The 20,443-nt window shown below is 47.5% G+C and overlaps 1 protein-coding gene across 1 annotated transcript in view; it reads left to right on the forward strand.

The window, feature by feature from the left end:
* Nucleotides 1-20,443, forward strand: part of LOC147901234 (uncharacterized) — a 242,280-nt gene that overhangs the window by 14,161 nt on the left and 207,676 nt on the right. Inside the window, exons 3-4 of the mRNA XM_087376453.1 lie at nt 13,286-13,410; nt 13,530-13,676. Of these exons, the coding sequence (XP_087232579.1) occupies nt 13,286-13,410; nt 13,530-13,676 (272 nt within the window). The remainder of the gene's footprint in view (nt 1-13,285; nt 13,411-13,529; nt 13,677-20,443) is intronic.

Here is a 20,443-nt window from a genome sequence, read left to right on the forward strand (position 1 = left end):
TAAGCATCATGGTATGCCTAAGTCCATTGTTAGTGATCGAGATCCCAGAATGACCAGTCTATTCTGGAGAGCTTTATTTGATAACATGGGGACGAATTTGAATTTTTCTTCTTCTTTCCATCCCCAGACAGATGGTCAAAGTGAAGTAGCAAATTCTACAGCATTGGATATGCTGAAATGCTACGTGGGTGACCAAGGTTCAGACTGGGAAAAGTACCTACCATTGATAGAGTTTGCTTACAATAATACAGTACACAGCTCTACAGGGAAAGCCCCCTTTGAGGTCATTTATGGGAAGGTGATTTTGCCACCTATATTGAGGACCAAAGATGAAATATTTGCAGCTGATCAGTTTGTGAGAGACCTCCAGACAGCTTACAACCAAGTCCGGACAGCAATCGAAAAGTCTCAAGAGAAACATAAAAGAGCTGCAGATAAGCATAGGAGACAGTTAGATCTCAAGGAAGGGGATTGGGTACTTCTGAAGTTTGAAAAAGCTAGGCTCCGCAAGTTTAAAGGCAAACAGAAAGTGTATGCAAAGTTATCTCCCAGATACTATGGCCCTTTCAGGGTTACAGAAAGAATAAATGAGGTTGCATACAGGTTAGCATTGCCAGAGCATTGGAGGATTCACAATGCATTCCATGTGAGTCTTCTAAAGAAATTCCAGGGGCCAGAGCCTATAGAACCAGTATCAGAGGACCCACCAGAAGTGGATGAGCTGGAGGAGGTCCTTCAGCCAGAGCAGATTGTGTACCATACTGTACGCAAAGGCCCTCAGGGCAAGGAGTTTTACAGGTATCTTGTAAAATTCAAGAATTATACGGCATTAGATGCCAAGTGGATGGACGAAGACATGTTATCCGATCATCCACAGCTTTTGGGAGTTTAACTGAATAGAAGCTGAGGGGATGTCACCACAATGTAAATATCCTAAGTCAAAGTACAATTGACCATTTATTTGATCATAATTAAAGAGTTTTATATGTGTTAATTATGGTTAAAGAGTTCTTTTAATGGTCAAAGAATTGACTACGGTCAAAGATACTTGACTCTGGTCAAATAAAACTGACCTCGGTCAAGGAGACTTGGTTTATTACCAAGAGGGTTAACCTACAGAGCTGACTATGGTCAGAGAGTGTTGACTTCGGTCAACGAGACTTGGCATGCGCCAAGAGGGTTAACCACGGTTGAGCTTGAAGCTCTTGTAATGATTCATTCACGTTTTGGATTTTATGTATCAGGCAGCTCTACGCTGAACTCTTGTAACAGATTCTCTCTTCAAGAAATAAAATACCTTCGGGGGGTCCAGTCTGACATGTTGTCCTGGGCCCTAGCTGTGTGTAGAGAGAGAGAGAGAGAGAGAGAGAGAGAGAGAGAGAGCTCTTATGAGAGTGTTTCTACAGATAATTACGAGCGTGAGTTCCACGAGAGAGCTAGTATTTCAGAGGACGTGGCCAAACTTACTCTGCTTGACCTTTACTTATCAGAAGCCGACCACCCCTCAGTTGAAGACCTTCCGGAAACCACTTATGAGGTGGAAGGCTTACCTTACTGGGGCATGCTGAGACAGGAACCGAGGCATCGAAGGCACACAACATCTACCGACTCTACATCTCAGCCGGTGCACGTGCCAGAGAACCCACCAATTACTTATGCCCAATCTTGGTTGAGAGAAGTGGAGGGGGACTTTCCCCTTGAGGATACTCTAGCACATACAGGACTAAGCACGGGTGAGCCAAGTACCTCAACATCCCAATGCATTGCCCTTGTTGATGAGGCACAGAACTAGCATCAACATTGGGATTGAGGACCAACCCTGGCATTTGAAGGTAGCCCATTGGGTCTAGGAACATGACTATCTTCTAGCAGCAGTGACAAATCTTTTTAAAGAATTTGTGGATGTCTTTGCCTGGTCCTACATGGATCTGAAGGGTGTGCCGGCTGATTTCATAGAGCATTGCATCGACGTATACCCGGATGCAAACCCTGTGATTAAAGGTCCATACCGCATGAATCCCAACTATGGCAAAGCAGTCCAAATAGATGTACAAAAAATGGAGCAAGCAGGATTAATCTACTGGATTACTCGGATTGGGTCAGCAGAATTGTCATTGTACCGGCAAACTTAGAATATGTGTTGACTATCGGAGTTTGAATGCTGCAACACAACGTGATGGGTTCCCCCTTCCCTTCATAGATAGAGTGCAGGACATGTTTTATACTCATTCTTGGATGGATATAGTAGGTATAACCAAGTCCGTGTGAAAGAACAAGATCAGCCCAAGACCACTTTTGTCACTCAATGGGGAATATACGCCTACCAAATGATGTCTTTGGATTATGTAATGCTCCTGCAACATTTCAACGACTTGTAACCAAACTCTTTCAGGAGAATATCGGCAAGTTTCTTGAGGTATTTTTAGATGGCTTCTCTGTTTTTAATGGTAAATCAGCCTCCCATCTTGATCCGGCCATACAAAATGATCATCTATATAAGTTAAGATGGGTCTTTGATAAGTGCAGAGAAGTGCGCTTGTGCTTGAACCCTGACAAATGCTTCTTTCTCGCACTTCAAGGTGTTCTCCTTGGTCATATTGTTTCTGTTGAGCACATGACTACTAACCTCACCAAGGTAGAGGTGATCATCTCATTGCCTATCCCTCGTACACCCAAAGAGGTGAAGTCTTTCTTAGGGCATGTGGGCTATTACCGAAGGTTCATACGTTTCTATGCCGACATTGTTGTTGCATTGACTGAACCCCTACATCAAGATTGATCTTTTGTTTGGGCCACCCCACAACAACTAGCCTTTGATGATCTGAAGCATCGCCTCATGAAGGCCCCCATCCTCAGGCAGCCAAATTGGGATGTCATTTTTCATGTCCATGTGGATGCTAGTGGATGGGCAGTAGGTGCTATACTGGCTCAACCTAACCAGGATACCAAGATTGATTTGCCCATCTACTTTGCCAGCCGACAACTCAATGGAGCGAACGCAACTATTGTACCATAGAAAGGGAGGGTCTCGGCATGGTTTATGCCATGACCAAGTATCATCACTACCTCTTGGGAACAAGTTTGTGATCATCACTGATCATCAAGCTCTTACGTATGTATTGAATAAGCCTACTCTTGGTGGTTGGTTAAGCAAATGGATTCTTCTTTTTCAAGAATTTGAATTTGACATTGTGATCATCACTGATCATCAAGCTCTTACATATTTATTGAATAAGCCTATTCTTGGTGGCTGGTTAAGCAAATGGATTCTTCTTTTTCAAGAATTTGAATCTGACATTGTGGTGAGGGCTAGCAGGCTGCATCAGCCTATAGACCACTTGTCCAGGTTACGTTCTGGGGAACTAGCTAGTGGTATCACATATGATGCGGGCCTTTTTGGGGTGACGGCACTACCTGATGAATGCCTGTTTGCGATGGACTGCTTTCCACCATGGTATGCCAACATAGTACAACTGTTATCTATAGGTGGCTTTCCTCCAAGTCTGACTCCAATAGAGAAACGGAAGAGGATCCTTCAAGTGGCTCCTTTTAAGTTGATTGCAGGTCAATTGTACAAAATCGGGAAGGACCATATCTTAAGACGGTGTGTGCTTCCCCACGAGACACAATCGATTGTTGAAGTGGCACACGCTGGCATAGATGGAGGGCATATGGCCTCAGATGCTACTGCTCAGAAGATCATGCGCGCTAGGTTCTGGTGGCCCAAGCTCTTCCGCGATGGCCATGCTCATGTGACCCGATGTGATTCATGTCAACAAGGCGCGAGTACCTTCCTCTAAAACCATTCACTCTAGTGCCCTCCTTCTATCGTTGGGGCTTGGATTTCATTGGGCCCATATCCCTCGCCACACACCGAGGGAACAAGTATGGTCTGCTTGCCACCGACTATGAAACCAAATGGGTCGAAGCCAAGGCAATCAAAAATTGTACATTCCAGGTGGTAGCCACATTTCTATATGACCAGATCATCTCTCGGTTTGGCTGTCCTATTGAGTTGATGAGTGATAGAGGATCTCACTTCCTCAATGACACCATTGCTGCCTTGGTTCACATGTTACAAATAGTTCACAAATTTTCATCTCCCTATTACCCACGTGCCAATGTGCGGGATCATGCATCGTCTTTGCCTCAGTTCCTTAGCAGATTGGGATGACATACTTCCAGTTGCTTTATTCGCCTACCGAATGGCTTACAAGGTGAGTATTGGGTATTCACCCTTCGAGCTGGGCTATGGGCTGGAGGCTATCATGCCTTATGAATTTCATCTTGACACCCATAGGGTGCTTCCGGACAAGGATGACAACTTTGAAGCCTACACAATGGAACGCTTGTGGGATTTGGAGGCACTAGCAGAGCATCGACGTGAAGCAGTCTTTGCTCAAGAAGTGTGGCAGAAATGATAGAAAGCATGGCATGATCGGAACCTCCAAAAGAGGGATTTCAAAGTTGGTGATTTAGTATTGTTGTATTCCAGTAAGTTTCTCAAATACAAACCTAAGTTTGTAAGTGGTTGGACAGGCCCATTTTTCATTGCCAAGCTTATCCCGAGTGGAGGAGTCTACTTGGCCACTTTGGAAGGTAGACTCCTACCTGCATCAAGAGGTACCATGTTCAATGAGAAAACACCCTCTTAGTCCTTGTATATACACTCGTCTTCTCCCTCCCGGTGACACCTTCTCTTTCTACCTGATTGTCACTTTGTCTCTCTAACTGAGTCCTCCTCTTTCCACCTCGGTGCCACTTTCTCTCAATAATTGGGTCCTCCTCTTTCCACCCTAATGTTACTTTCTCTCTCTAATTGGATCGTCCTCTTTCCACCCTTGTGTCACTTTCTCTCTCTACATGGGTGCTCCTCTTTCCACCCAGTGCCACTTCTCTCTCTAACTCGGCCTTACTCTTTCCACCTGGCGCCACTTTTCTCCTAATTGACGACTCCTCTTTCCACCCGGGTGTCACTTTCTCTCTCTAAATGGGACCCCTCCCTTTTTTCACTTCGGTGTCACTTTCTCTCTCTAAGTGAGGACCCTTTTCACCCCACCCCTTATCACCTTCACTCTCTAACTTCGAACTCTCCTTTCCATCCCGTTGTCACTTTCTCTCTCTAACAGAGGACTCCCCTTTTCGCACAGGTGTCACCTTCTCTCTCTAGTGGGGACTTCCCTTTCGTGTGTCACCTTCTCTCTCTTTAATGGGAGCTTCTCTTTCCACCCTCTGTCCATTCCCACCTCTCTCTTACAACCAGCTTCTCTTTCCACCCTTTGTACAACCCCCACCTCTCTCTTATAAACACCTTCTCTTTCCACCCTCTGTGCAACCCCACCTCTCGCTTACAAACTCCTTGTTTTTCCACCCTCTGTCCAAACCCCGCCTCTCTCTTACAACCACCGTCTCTTTCCACCCTTTGTCCATCCCCCACCTCTCTCTTATAACCGCCTTCTCTTTCCACCCTCTGTCCAACCCCACCTCTCTCTTATAAACTCCTTCTCTTTCCACCCTCTGTCCAACCCCCACCTCTCTCTTGCAACCACCTTCTCTTTCCACCCTCTGTCCAACTCCCACCTCTCCCTTACAAACTCCTCTTTCCACCCTCTATCCACCCCCACCTCTCCCTTACAAGCTCCTTCTCTTTCCACCCTCCGTCCAACCGCCACCTCTCTCTTACAAACTCTCTCTCTTTCCACCCTCTGTCCAACCCCACCTCTCTCTTACTAACTCCTCTTTCCACCCTCTGTCCAATCCCCACCTCTCTTACAAACATCTTCCTGTGTCACTTCCCCACCTCTCACTAAGTGTTGGACATAGCTGGTCCTGCATGATCTCTGTATAACAGGCTGCCCCCTTGCCGCCCCTCACTTCCCCTCGCCATCTGGCTATTGTGCCCCCTTGCTGCCACCCCATGCTCTCCCTCGCCATCTGACTACTCCCGGGTTGTGGCCATCTTCTTGGCTGTCCCATGCTCTCTCCTCACTCCTTCCTCGTGCCCCTTCCGGCCATTCTGCTTCCTTATTGGCTCCTGTGTTAGATCCTCTCTTGCAAGCTAGTGCGACTCTTGTTTTCCTTTGCATCAGTTCCCCTCCTCCCTCTTTGCCTCTTCATCCCTTGGTTCAACGCCAGTGTTCATGCTTGCCCATGCCCCTCGCCACAAGTTCAAGCCTAAATCACCTGGCAAATGCACCACAGATGACCAGGGCGCTGGGTCTACACCACAGGGCACTTCCAAACGCCCTCAAGCAGCTGCAGATTCACGGCCCTCCAAGAGTATCACAGTCATATCTGATGAGGAGCTATCTCCTTTTTTGAGTTCCTTTGAATCTTCAGATCATGGAGGCTCTGACTATCTGCCCCCCATAGGTACTTATAATAAGGCAACATTCAAGGAATTTAGTGGGCATAGTACCGGTGGTCGAGATTTGGCACAACAGACTATAGATGGCGACCTTCCAGCCCCTAATTCATCCTCCTCGATGCTTCAGGTCGTCTTCAAGCCTTTCCTTGATCTCACACTCAAGTTGTCTAGCATTTTATCTCCTGATCAGATAGCCCGCATATCCCTCACAGAGTTTGATGGAGTGACACTTCCCCCTGTGGACATCCAAATGTGTATTGCTTTTATTCAATCCTATGACTTTGCAACATACACGTTTGGCTTCTTAAATTCCCGACATATGTTCATTCCTAGTCTAGTGTCCACTTACCTCCGTCTTCCCACCCTCCCTTTTTTGCCACCTCACACAAAGTCACTCACATTTATGTCCTTCTTATCGAAGTGCAAACCTCATCGCCGTGGACATGAGTACAAGAAGGTTCTCGAGGGAAACATCAGAGAGGCGATATTAGCACGGCATTTGTTTACTCACTTCTACTCTACCCCGGGACACTTCTTCATCACTAAGGCAATCCATTCTGCACTCGACTCCATTCTCTCCATCACTCCATACCACTTCGCCTCGCTGTTCTACTCCGCCTTGCGCAACACAGTCCGCAAGCGTCGGGGGACATATACCTGTACTTGTGGCCACACCTCACTTTCTTATTGTACCAGTGGAAGGCCAACCCCCCTTCCATTGTAGCAGGTCAACTTCCTTCGTCATCCCTCTTCCCTCCTGTCACCACCTCTTCCGCTTTCACTTCCACAATTCTTGCCTCCTCTCCTCTTTTGATAAGGAGGGCATCTCGGAAAGCACAACCTGATCCAACTTGCCCCAGAGCTGTCCAACACATCTCATCAGTGCTGACACTTATCTCAGGTTCTCCAGCAGCATCAGTGCATTCTGTTACAGGTTCCCCATCAGCAATGGTGCCATGTGGTTCCGGATCTTCTGCATCAGTGACATGTCTGGCATCTCCATCAGTGACTTCACTAGTAACCGCCGGACTTGCATCTCCATCACTCATAGTTGTGCAGGCTTCCCCAGTGACCTCCAGAGTTTCAGTGGGTATGGTTGCATCAGGTATACCCCATGTTGTACCAATGACGATGGGTGTTGTACCAGTGCCTTCCTCAAAAGGTGCAATTTTGCAACCCTCGAGACGGACTGCGGCGGCTCTACCATCTTCCCTTGCCACCACTTTCACCAATACAGTCATCACCATAATTCAAGAGCCATCACGTCTCGTGGCCTCCCACCATGGGTTGGATCTCAATCTTACTCTGGGACGTGATCTCCCACGGGCTTTCTCAGAAGATTCCTCCGGCTTCTCCGGGAGTACTTCACGTTTCTCACATACCAGTCCCCCCGCAGGGCAGAGACAGGAGTGGGAGCCCCTACGAGGAGTCCCTCCGACAGAGATCCTCCACCAACTACACCATCAGGAGAGGTATTTGAGGGAGAGAAGTTGTCCAAGCCCGTGGATTGCCCACCTCTCCATTAGAATGATATGTTGATAGCTTATATAGCTGCTTCCTCAGGCCCATTTCTCTCAAATGTTTCTCTTGTGGAGCAGCAAAATGAAGATTACAGAAAATTACTATCTGTTCTCCACAGGAAACGCTCACCGGTATACATGGAAGAGGAGGATGTGGATCAAATCTTCACCATTCCTTTGCAAGAATGCCTCGCACAAAACCAGAAGACCTCCAGGGCCCCGACATGTTTAGTGGGCTTAGATCATTTGGCACCTATAGGAAGCCTGTCTACGGAGGAAGAGAGCGCTCTGCCTGCCATGTTCGAGGAGTAGGGGGAATTGATCAATATGGCTGACAGGCTGAATTACAACGATAGATACGCCTGGATAAAGAGGTTTACCCTCAGTAATCTATTGATACATGGGTTTTCTTTTTTTAAAGCACTGTTAGATTTTGTAAGAGCCGATTGGCTATCATTGTAAATATCATGGTGTCATATTCTCATGATGTACAATGTTTTGTTCAATTTTCCATGTTGTGCCTCTTGCAAGCGGCATTTTATTTTCACAGTTTCATTTTAATACAAGTTTTGATATGACTTGCATGGCCAGCCACATGGTCTGTAACATTTTCCTTTTTCTATTGTATCCCGCTGGTTTGAGAAGCATGAGTGTTGCAATGCTCTCATGCAGTGGATTGCGTGGAGTGCATCGTGTAGTGGTGTGAGGGTGTCGTAGGCTGTACTGCAGTGAATAGCCTACGACACCCTCGGACCACTACACGGTGCACTCCGCGCGATCCATTGCATTAGAGCATTGCAACACTCACACTTCTCACACCAGTGGCCTTTGTTCTCTGGTAACACCTCCGGAAGGATAGGAACCCCCCCCCTCAGATAGTTTATGGCGATCACGGTGGGATGGTGAATGATAGTGGTGAGGGAAATTGTTACAATAGAGACATCCCAAGCAGTTGCTATCGTCAGGCATTGATCACATGTCGACATGCGTTGACCACATGTTGACCATGTGTCAACACATGTCAGCCACATGACATCAAGCGTTGACCACATATCAATCATGCATGACACGTGTCAACCACGGGTTCATCCAGGAGTACCATATCCGAGGCGACCATGCATCGACACATGTCAAGGCGATCTCATCGAGAGCTGCGCTATGGAGAGTGAGCTTAGCACATGGAGCAGTCAGGATTATTTACAGTTGCACATGGTGAAGATGTGTATAGTGGTTTGATCCAGCTCACCTTCGCATGGAGTCTTTACACCACCTTGACTAGAAGAGGCTGGCGAGTCAGGGAGTCAGGAAGTCGCCGAAGCCATCAAGAGAGCCAGCGGCGCAACGGCTATCCTCAACAGCTAAGGAGATAGGAGGATGACCAATCGGGAGAAAGGAGGGAGATTCTTAGTGAAGAGGGGACCCTCGAAGGCAGGGGGATGAGGATGGAGGAGGAGGGGGAGATTCAACATTAAAGATTGAGCATTCGGTGTTCGGCATTGGAGCGAGAGAGAGGAGAGTGTGAGGAGAGATAGAGGTTGGAGCTACGAGCTCGCCAAGGAAGAGTGTGGAGAGACCTATGTGTACCCCTCTGTCCACTATGGGGATAGACCTTGGTGTTCTTGTGACTTGTGACCTGTAGGTGCTGGTCTAGTGATATGTACTTCGGCGAACTTGGTCACTTTCCCATTTTTTCTGTCTCTTTCGGATACGGGGATTGTTCACTAGTGTATGACGATGTTTCTTCTTATGCTCATGTTACTGCACTCATACGTCGCTATTCACTATAGTACAGCCTACGACACCCTTACACCACTACACGGTGCACTCCGCGCGATCCACTGCATTAGAGCATTGCAACACTCAGGCTTCTCACACCAGCGGCCTTTGTCCTTCTAACACCTCCGGAAGGATAGGAACCCCTCCCCTCAGAGAGCAGGTATAATTCAGAAAATAGATGCCGCCATTCCAGTGGATTGGATGGACACAGATGATATGCCTATTTCATGTTCCACTTGGATGGGAGCTTTGATGAGAGCCAGCATTTCTTTACAGGTTATTTCTTCTCTGGGTCCAGATGAAGATGCCTTGGTTTTTAATGTTCTTGTGGGAGGCAGGCTATCCAGATCCACACAGGATGTTTTACTGGGGGTTTCTTTTCAGCCAATTAGGATTGTTGGTTTGGTGGATCATGGCTTAGAATCAAAGTGGTACATAGATCCTCACCGGTGCCTTATTACGCTTGGTTCTTGGAGATTATGGCTTTATATGGGTGTTCCCATAAAGTTCTTACAATGGGATCCTAGTGAGTGGGAGTGGATCGACCAAGGGCACCGAGAGAGGAGCCGCCTTTTCTTTACTTGGCCAGCACTAGAGAGTTTTTTGAAACTCTAAAATCCTGAGAAGCCATGTGGCACATTCAAAGCCGTTAGATCAACTGACCTATTATTAGCTACTTACAATAGCCCACATAGTTAGCAGTTGGCTCATATACTTAAGGTGTTTACACACTAGCCCGCTCGTGGGCATGCCCAAGGTTGATGGATGGGCAAGATTGGCCGCCCACAGTGCAGATTCATTTATTGCTTGGGCACTGGTCATTAGCAGCTGGCCAAGCATTCTAGCTCGTTACACTATTCGTAATGCTAGGGAAGTTGTAGAGGTTGGAGGCCATCCAAAGCTCCCTATTGGGGGAAGGGTTTGAGATTTCTGCTGCAGATATACAAAAGAATGTTTGCAAGAGACTCTGGAAATCTTTTGGCTTTCTATTCATGGTGGGATTGCAATGAACCTGTGGAGATCCATGTTCGGATCTGACCTTACTTGTCCTGGTTGCTCTTTTGCATAGTCAGTTCAGTATTGTTTATGCAGATAGGCGAGGATTATTTGGAGGGTCGTAGTCAGGATTCTCAATACTTTTTTTCGTTCCCCTTTCTTCATGACCTGGCGCTCCATTATGTGACTCTCTCTTTCAGGGCCTCATGTCTTTTATGAGATACATGACTCCTCATGGGCTTTATAAGTTTGATGCCACTCAGTGGAGTTATGCTCTTTGGGTGATGTTCCGGCTTCACCATTTAAAGCAGTGCATGCCTCAAATACCGGCGAGTATTGCAGCGTGGCACATCTAGAGAGCCAGATGTACAAAGGCATTGGACGGATCCCAGGTTCACCCTCTCACACATTGGCCAATACATGGACTGACATCAAACATACACTGACAGCCATCTGGGTGAGCACGCAGGGGTCTTCTTGTGCAGCCTCTGCAAATAGAGTTGCATTCTTTAGAGAACAGAGGGGTTCACCCTTCTTCTCTGAGTCTATATGATGAGAGTTTTTCTTGTGCACTATATGATTTATTTTTGCTTTGAGCTTGCTCTCGTGGGTTTTATTCATACTTTATGGAAGTCTCTTTTTGGGGGAAAAAACAATGTCAGGTGACATATTTGAGTCATGTTGTAAACCAATGATCAGTACTTGACAGTCAGTAGTTCTAGTGTTACAATCTCCTGGAAGGACTTTTCCACGGCTCAAAAAGTTCATGATATCTGGGTATAAGACAGAGATATACCTGGAGATTTAGCACCTTTCAATTCGAGAAAAGTTTCCCCTTGGAGAGCAAGTTGTAGGCCATGTTCGGGGGCGGGGGGGGGGATCATTGTCTATTACCCCCCCCCCCCCCAGTTAGGCAGGTCTGAGAGACAGTAGCTTATGGATGTCAGCGGTTTCAGTCTGCTGATTTCCAGCATGTGATGGGTCTCTGATCCAAATTCATGGAGTTGCATACACTAATATGGAATAATCTTGGTCCCAGTGGAGATGTTGACTGGATCCCTATGCGTAGCACATTGAGGTAGCGTAGCATTCAATGTTGAGGTTCAAACAACCCAGAGATGAGGAAGGGCATAGTAAATAATGAACTTCAGAGATACCTCTCCCTCCTCCCAAAGCTCCTTAGTAAATGAAAGTATCTCTCGATGATGTGTTTCTAATCTGAATCTAGTATGTGGGTCGCGTCTCTCCACGATGATCATCCCTATGAGGGATGGACCAGATCCATGATTTCTACAAGTCAGCTGAAAGCTGAAAGTTCTCCCAATGAGGAGCTCTGGTGGCTTCAAGTCTCTTAAGGCTTGACTGAAACTTTCTGGCATTATTGACCGTGTAGTGAAAGAACAGGGGCTTTTCTCTTGATGCCCTGCATCAATTCATTCCCATTCCCATTCCCCGGGGTCCTGCTGTAAGTACTTTATGGGGACACCTTCATAGAGCCAAATCATCCATGAACCCAAGGTAATAGCTTTTAAAGTGCTTGAGCTGAAATGGACAGTTTAGAGCTGTTAAAGTGACTTTGTTTCCAAATTTTGGTATATATCCATGTAATTTGATGATGTGTCAATGATGTGGTGTTCCATTTCCCCCTTCCACATTCCCCCATCCTGAAAGGTTCCCATTCTGGAATTGAACCTTTTGGAACGTTTCTTGCTGCCCATATGCCTCATCAATGCTGCCTTATGCATGGTCATGAATGCACACATAGATGCTGCCCACGTGTCAGCCACTATAAGAAACTCTTTCATCTAGGTCAGTATATGTAGCACCACAATCTTGTGCATACATGGCAACTTCTTTGATCCCCCATCTTGTGATGATACCGTGTCCTTGTGCTCTCTTCATTTGAGGTCTAACAAGTGCGACAATCATCCATCTACTGCAACACCCATCTCAATCCTGAAAATATCCAAGGTCAGTTTGATCACTGTCTGCAAATTTTCCATGGCACTGAGATGTAAGGGTCAAGAACCTTGTGCATCAACAGCGTTCGAAGAAAGGAACAGCAGAACAGTTGAAATTGAAAAGGTGATTACTATTGCCAACAATGAGGTCATTTGCAGCTTTTATGGGGTGTGACTTCAAAGATGTCAGAAAAATGAGCTTCACAGAATAAAGGAAACTGTGCATCCTTTGAAGCACAACAAAAAATTAGTGGAATCTCATTTGGAGAAATGGTTTTTGTTCATGAGGAAATCTATAATCCTTGTTTCTTATCATGTGCTCATTTTACAATTTTTCATTTGACTGCAAAACTTCTCAAAAAAGAAATGGGCATCTGTAGGATCATGTTGAAGACCGTTTTCTGGAGTAAGAAATATACGACAAGTTAATGTATCTCCATTTTGAGATTTGATTAAAAGGCTTAGAAGAGTAAATCATATCCAAAATACATTCCCTTATTTATTTATATTATTTGCATGATGTGTGTTACTGAAATCGAAAAATACATTCAAGTATTGTCATAAAAGGATAAAGATAGGGATTCCCAGTCTTTGATTTTATGCCATTTTATGTAATCTGAACTGAAAAGGGAGAATTAAACTCTTCTCAAATTTGATAAATCAAGGCAATAAGGAATAAAGCTATGCGGAGCTCTGTTGGGACGGGTGCTCAGCTCGAAGGATTTGCTTTGGGAGTATGGGATCGACATAGCCCCAGCCGAATTTTCCTTTTTCAAAGACTCTACAATAAGTATCCAAGTCACATATGTGTACCACATGTTACCTATAAGGCATCTTGTAACACGATAAGTTAAAACGTTCTGTACTATATAATATGAGAGCATATATTTTTCCTTTACATACCACTAGAAAAATGGAATACATTGTCTTCCTTTTGATTAATCTACATGTAATTATTATCATCATGAAATCTTCAAAAAGTGGATCATGGGTATCTGCAAGTATAAGCATGGAGCAGTTGGATATTATAGATGCAACACTCACTTGCATATTCAGGTAGTGATTAGATTGCTGAGTTTATGATCTAGACACTTAACATAATTTTATAATAGAATCTACAAGCTATCTTAATTTTCTAATTAATAGAAGAGGCTTTAAAAAGTGTCTTCCGTACCTGATCTGAATTTCAAGGACTTTTCAAAATTGAACCAGTTTGAATTACGTTTTACGGATGCAAGCAAACATACTGAGCTGCTGCTCCTCCCCGACCTTGCTGCTGCTCCCCCTTCTCCTCAGCCGTATGGCCTTCTCTCCCTCCTCCCTCTGCGCTCTCCTCTCCCTCCTGTAGCTCCTCTCAGCCCTCCGCCCTCTCCTCTCAGCCTCTCCGCCCTCTACCTCTCTACCCCGTTCCCTCTACTCCACTTCCTCTACCCCGCTGCTGCCCTCATGCCGTACCTCTGTACGGCCTCCTTCCCCGCTCCCTACTACGCTTCCTCTACCCGCCCTAGCCTAGCCCTCTCTTCTCCGCCCTAGCCTCTACACCCCACCCTCTCCACCCTACCCTCTCCTCCCTAGCCCCTTCTTCCTCTCTGCCTACCTTCTCCTCCCCCTTCCCTAGCCTCTCCTCCTAGTCTCCTCCTACACTCTCCCTACCCTCTCCTCCCCCTTCCCTCATTTCACCCTCACCAATCCCTATCTGCTGCCCCCCTCCTTCCCTTGCCCTCATTCTCTCTCTCTTGCTGCCCCCTTTTCCCTCTCCCTCTCCCCCCCTGCTGCCCCTTCTCGCCTTCACCCTCTCCCTCTCCCTCCCTACTATCCTCTTCTTTCCTAGCCATTCCTAGCAGCATTGTTGGTTGGACGGAGCTTTTTTTGTATTCGAGTCGGCCTTAACACCTTGATTGACGATGGCCCAGCCTTCAGCCAATCCTCGCACACTTCCACCGGCCACGAAAACCATCATTTTCTCAAAAGGCGAGTTGCAGCAACTCCAAAAAGATACTGAGCAGTCGAGCTCAACATTGCTCGCATCCATGGGTCCCACCCTTCTAGGTTACAGGCCAGGGACTAGATGCTCACCACTCTACCTGGAGACCTCGTAGGGCACCTCACAGATGTTCGACTGCTTGGGTGAGGTTTCTTCTAGGTTGTTAGGGTATCGCGTGTTAGGGTCATCGTCTCTGACCCTAACATCTTGGATGACCACATTATGGGGTACCGCGTGTTAGGGTCATCATCTCTGACCCTAACATCTCGGATGACCACATTATGCTTCAGCGTCTAAATGGCTCCTTTTTCAGACAGAGAGTCGAAATTGCAGAGAGACAGGATCAGTGTAGGATTTGCAGGATCCTTGAGATGCCTACTTCAGCAATAGAGGCAGTTAGGTCCGATGGGGTACCGCGTGTTAGGGTCATCGTCTCTGACCCTAACGTCTTGGATGACCACATTATGCTTCAGCGTCCAGATGGCTCCTTTTTCAGACAGAGAGTCGAGATTGCAGAGAGACAGGATCAGTGTAGGATTTGCAGGGCCCTTGGGCACTTTGTTAGAGATTGCCCAAGGAAAAAGAAAAGACCGAAAAAATCCACGAGTGCGTCTCATAGCTTCACCTGACTGAGACCTTCATCACGACCAGTTCCTACCGCCTCACACGTTGCTAGACCTTCGGCTTCACAGCCAAGACCATCAGCCTCTTGTCTTTGTACTTCTACAACGCGGACAGGACAGTCAGTACGTCCTGCTTCGGTCATCCACTGTTGGGTGCCTGTCAGAGTTGGGGAGCTAGTACTTCAGGCTACCACTGATGGGACCCGGACCCGTCTCTTCAAGCAGGAGATATTCCTGACCTGGTTCCATGTGCAGATGACATTGCTCCTTCCCCTGATCATGTACAGGAGCGCTCACCTAAGGAGAACCTTGCTCCAGAGACCCATGCCTTACTTGAGAACAATGCTAAAGTCATGGGCTGAGGTCATGAAGATTCATGTAGAGGTCATGCAGCGACAACCCCCTTCTTCTCTTACATGTTTGTCATCCTGTGGCAGATGGAAATCTCTAGGATGGGATGGTCTTACAGTCGAGTTTTTTCTAGAATAAGGGGGTTATTGGTTCCACTCCACTTTCCGCAGGGTTCCTTCACACTCCTGTGCCAGAGGTACTTCACAGGAATTCATTTTCAGTTTTGGAAGACTTGGCTGAGTTTGAGTCAGAGGAGTTTGTACCCTCTACGCTCGGGGAGCACATCTTCCAAACATCCGTGGACAGATTTTTCCCCTCAGTAGGTGTGGGTGTGCTTTCCCCAGTTGACTTCCCTCCTCTTGATAGAAGGAACTTTTCGCAGGAGAGGGCTTTCTCCTCAACCAGGTCAGGTAGGATATTCCATTTGGCCTTCTCCTCTCGCAGATGAGGATTGTTAGTTGGAACGTTCAGGGCCTCGCAGGTGTACCTCATCGCCGCTGCAGGCAGCTGATTCGTAACCAACTTCATCCAGGTGGTGTTATTGGGGGTCTCATGGATATTTTTTTTTTTCAAGAAAGAGACTTCTATTAAGAGAAAAAACTCGCGAGAGCAAGCTCAAAGCGGAATACATCATGAAATCATGAGGATAAATAAAACCCCCTCAAAGTGAGGTGGAAAACAACCAAGGCTGAGGCTGAAAGTACTACCTCAACCCTGTAGGAGTCTCAGAGAAGAGAGGAGAATCCTTCCATTCCCTGAAGAAAGAAGCCCCCCTAGGCTGAGGCTGCATGGGAGTCTCCTTGCATACTTGTCCATACGGCCATCAAAGTATGTACGGTGTCTATCCAGATACTAGCCAATGTGTGCGAGGGATGAACCTGAGTACCCTCCAAAGCCTCTGTGCATCTGGCTCTCCAGATATGCCAGGATGCTATGCTTGCTAGAATCTCCCAAGAAGTATCCACAGAGGCATGTATAGTTGTAATGCTCTAATGCAATGGATCGCGCAGAGTGCACCGTGCAGTGGTGTGTGAGTGCCGTATGCTATACTGTAGTGAACGACGACGTACGAGTGCACTATGCTAAATGACAATCACCTGAGAACTCCACAACATAAGCAGAAGAAGAAAACCTCCTCATACACTAGTGAAAAATCCCCATTCAGGAAGAGACAAGAAAAATGAGAAAGGACCAAGATGGCCAAAGTACATATCATTGGACCAACATCTACAGGTCACAAGTCACAAGTCACAAGAACACACAGGTCTATCCCCATAGTAGATAGAGGGTACACACAAGTCTCTCCACACTCTCTCCTTGGCGAGCTCGTAGCTCCAGCCTCTATCTCTCCTCACACCCTCCTTTCTCCCGCTCCGATGCCGAACGCTAAATGCTCAATGCTGAATCTCCCCTCCCCTTTCCACCTTCGCCTTCATCCTCATCCCCGCCTTGGAGGGTCCCTTCTTCGCTCTGAGAATCTCCCCCTTTCTTCCCATTGGTCATCCTCTTATCTCCTTAGCCGTTGAGGATAGCCGTTGCGCCGTTGGCTCTCTTGATGGCTATGGCGACTTCCTGACTCCTTGACTCGCCAGCCTCTTCTAATCAGGATGATGTAAATTCTCCATGTGCAGGTGAGTTGGATCATCGCACCACTGAACCACTATGTAGCTGTAAATACTTCTGACTGCTCCATGTGCGCAACTCTCCATGAGATCGCCTTGGGCATGATATTCCTGGTTGACCTGTGGTTGACATGTGTCGACGCATGGTGGTTGCCTCGGATAGTACTCTTGGATGAACCCGTGTGGTCTATTCCTCATGTCATGTGGCTGACTTGTGTTGACACATGGTCAACATGTGGTCAGCACCTGTCGTCATGTGGTCAACGCCTGTCGTCATGTGGTCAGGGGTGTTTCTATTGTAACAAGGGAGGAGCAGAAGAGGCCTACAGATTCTTGGATTCAGGAGTGCCTTGCTGCAGAGCAAGGGCTCAGCAGTAGTCACTCTTAGATGAAAGAGAAAAGTATGCCTTTCATGCCAGAGAGTCATTTTGGACTTAGACGGGAGGTAGGGTCAACAAGAAGTTCTTCTCTACTCTTGGCCCCAAACATAGTAGGGAGAGCGTCTCACAGCTTGTTGACTCAGATGGAGTTCTTCAGATACATCCAGATGCCTTCTTGCAGGTTGCCACTGATTTCTATGCCTCCCTTCTTTCAGCAAATCTTGACACTCATGCCACAGATGATGATAGAGTGGATATTTGGCGGCACTTACCGAGGTTGGTGACAGGGGATATGATTGTTTCACTTGATGCACCCTTCACCAACGTAGAGTTCAGGACTGCTCTCTCTGCCCTTCACAAGGGCAAGTGTCCTGGTTCAGATGGACTTACCGCCTTATTTTTTTATCACTTTTTGGGATCAGGTTGGGGATCACATTACCTCAGCCCTGTAGGGTGTATGGGACTTGGGTGAGATGCCAGACTCACTTACGGAGGGCCTCATTCATTTGATTCTTTTTTTGTCCAAAGAAAGGAACCTTCTATTAATGCTTGAAAGATTTCATACAAGACAACAGCCCTGAAGGTGCTGAGTATGAAAAAACCGGAAAAGGCTGAAAGAAAAACTAGCCTGTTCCAGAGAAGCCCAGCTCACTGCCTAGGGGATCTCTGGAATTGGGGCTAACAGCCAAGTGGGGGGACTATACAGCCAGCGAATCCCTCACGGAGTGAAGATGTACAAAACACTTGCAGGCCAAGCCTTGCAGAAACGAGCACGCCTCTCAATAGTCGCCCTGGAGCCTAGAGTCCCACGCTCCCAGGTGGACCGTAGAGTGTAAATGATATCCTGCCAGATGGCAACCAAGGTAGCCGAGGGTGGAACTGGGTGCTCTCCCATCACAAGACTGCACCGAGCCACCCAAATGTTCCAAGCCGTGATGCTGGCTACCACCTCCCAAACACTGTCCTCCCTAGGAGGAGGAGCTAGGGTGTCAGGGGGAACTACCTCGTGGAGTGCAATCCTCTTAATGCTCTGACCTTGTATCCAGTAGGCTGGGGAGATCTCATCAATCTGAAACATGTGTCCACCTTCTGTCAACTAAGCCACCATCCCCCAGGTGTAGTAGACTCTGCATGCGTGTCATGATCCTGAGGGCTCTCATCCAGATCCTCGCTGCGCTACGACAGGTCCATAGGCAGTGCAGAATAGTCTCCAAGACACCATTTGAGCAGCAGTGGCACTGCCCCTCCACTCACATCTGCTCCAACCATGGGCTGATGGACAAGCCTCCGTGGGCTGCCAGCCAAAAGAAGTATGAAATCTTCCTCGGCAGCAAGCTGGACCACAACCGCGTCCAAAACCTGGAGCGAACATCCCGGGGCACTCTCTGGGTCACCCAGTGTCTCTCCCTCGAGGGAGTCCACCTCGATGAGTCCATCTGAAGTCTCTTGCCAATCCATGTGGTGTAGGAAAAGAAAGGCACCTCATCTATCGTCTTAGCTAGGCCACCTCTGGAGGGCTAGAATCACTCCCCCGGATCCCACTCGACCTCCCTTAGGGGTCTACCCTCCCAAAGCCAGAGGCGTCTTGCTCTAAGATACTAGGAGGATCAATGTGCCACTCCTTCCCCAAGCGTCCTACCACTCTGATCATCTCCCAGTGTATCCCATCAAGACTCCGGTCCATCTCACGGTCACTCCTAGTGAGGGGCTGAAGTAGGCCTCCTGGTCCTACACGGAGGAAGCTGGGGTGCATGCTGCCGCGCTACATCAAAATCCTCAAGGGAACACCAGTACGGGAAAACTGTCCCAACCATCTGCTGTCTCTCCAAATGTGAAGTCCTTCCCACCAGGACTCAAGAATGGCTAAGTCAATCTCGCCCATCCGCTGCCCTGCCCCTCTTAGATGCGCTAGGGCGTCAAGCCTCGCCTCTGCCTCCATAGGTAGTCTGCTCCAGCGACCAAAAGACCCTCCTAGACCACCATCCCACTGTGCCCAGCCAATGTGAGTCCGATGCCCAAGCATACGTCCCTACTGATCTCTAACCTCTGGGTGCCACATAAGACGTTGGCGCTCAAACTCCTCTCTACATCTGGGCGGAGCACGGATGAGACCCTCTGCTAGTCTCTGCCAAACCTTATGAAGACTCCTCATCAGGGGGGAGCCCTTCCTCGTAAGGGGGGCCTCTGAGAAGATCCATCTATGTGAAGGCTCCCACTGTCCCCCACTGCATGGAGTGTTCCTCAGAAGCCCTCTCTGTAAGAAGAGCTTCCAAGGCTGGGCACCTGGGGTGAGGCCACGAACCACCAACTTGCCCAGAAGGGCCCTGCTCTGCATCTCCGGATCAATGATACCCAAGCCTGTAAGAGATTACAATTATATGGTGGTGTAGGCATAAAGTTGACCCTATGGTTCCAATAGTACTTGGGTACAATATATACCAAGTACTTGTATTGTTTCATTTTGAACATTTCTATTGGAGCTTTCTTGTGTGTGCACTCTTGCTCACTTGTGTTCACAACCTGTCTCCACTTTGTTCCTACATTTGGTATCAGAGCACTTCCGTCTCTAGAGCCCATTCCCGCGCTTGCTTCTAGACTCCTGCAAGCTTGGTGCTCCAGTGCGCGTTCCAGGTTCTCACATTCAGCTCTCCAGCTTTCGTTTGAGGTAGCTCCAACAGTCCAGCGGCTGTTTTTGGACCTTTTGAGGTCCGATTTCGACATTTTTTGAAATTTCTGAGCTGCCCGAATACAAACAAGCTTGTCCTTGTATATTATATTGCCCGGCACTTGAGATAAACGGCAAGCTAAGCAAGAAGCTCACCTAACCCAGAAGAGGAATTCTCGCCTTGGGAAATTGAAGAGT

Source organism: Dipteris shenzhenensis, chromosome 6 (genome assembly GCF_047967505.1).
Source record: "Dipteris shenzhenensis isolate YYH24624 ecotype China chromosome 6, Dip_SZ_1.0, whole genome shotgun sequence".
Lineage (NCBI taxonomy): Eukaryota > Viridiplantae > Streptophyta > Polypodiopsida > Gleicheniales > Dipteridaceae > Dipteris > Dipteris shenzhenensis.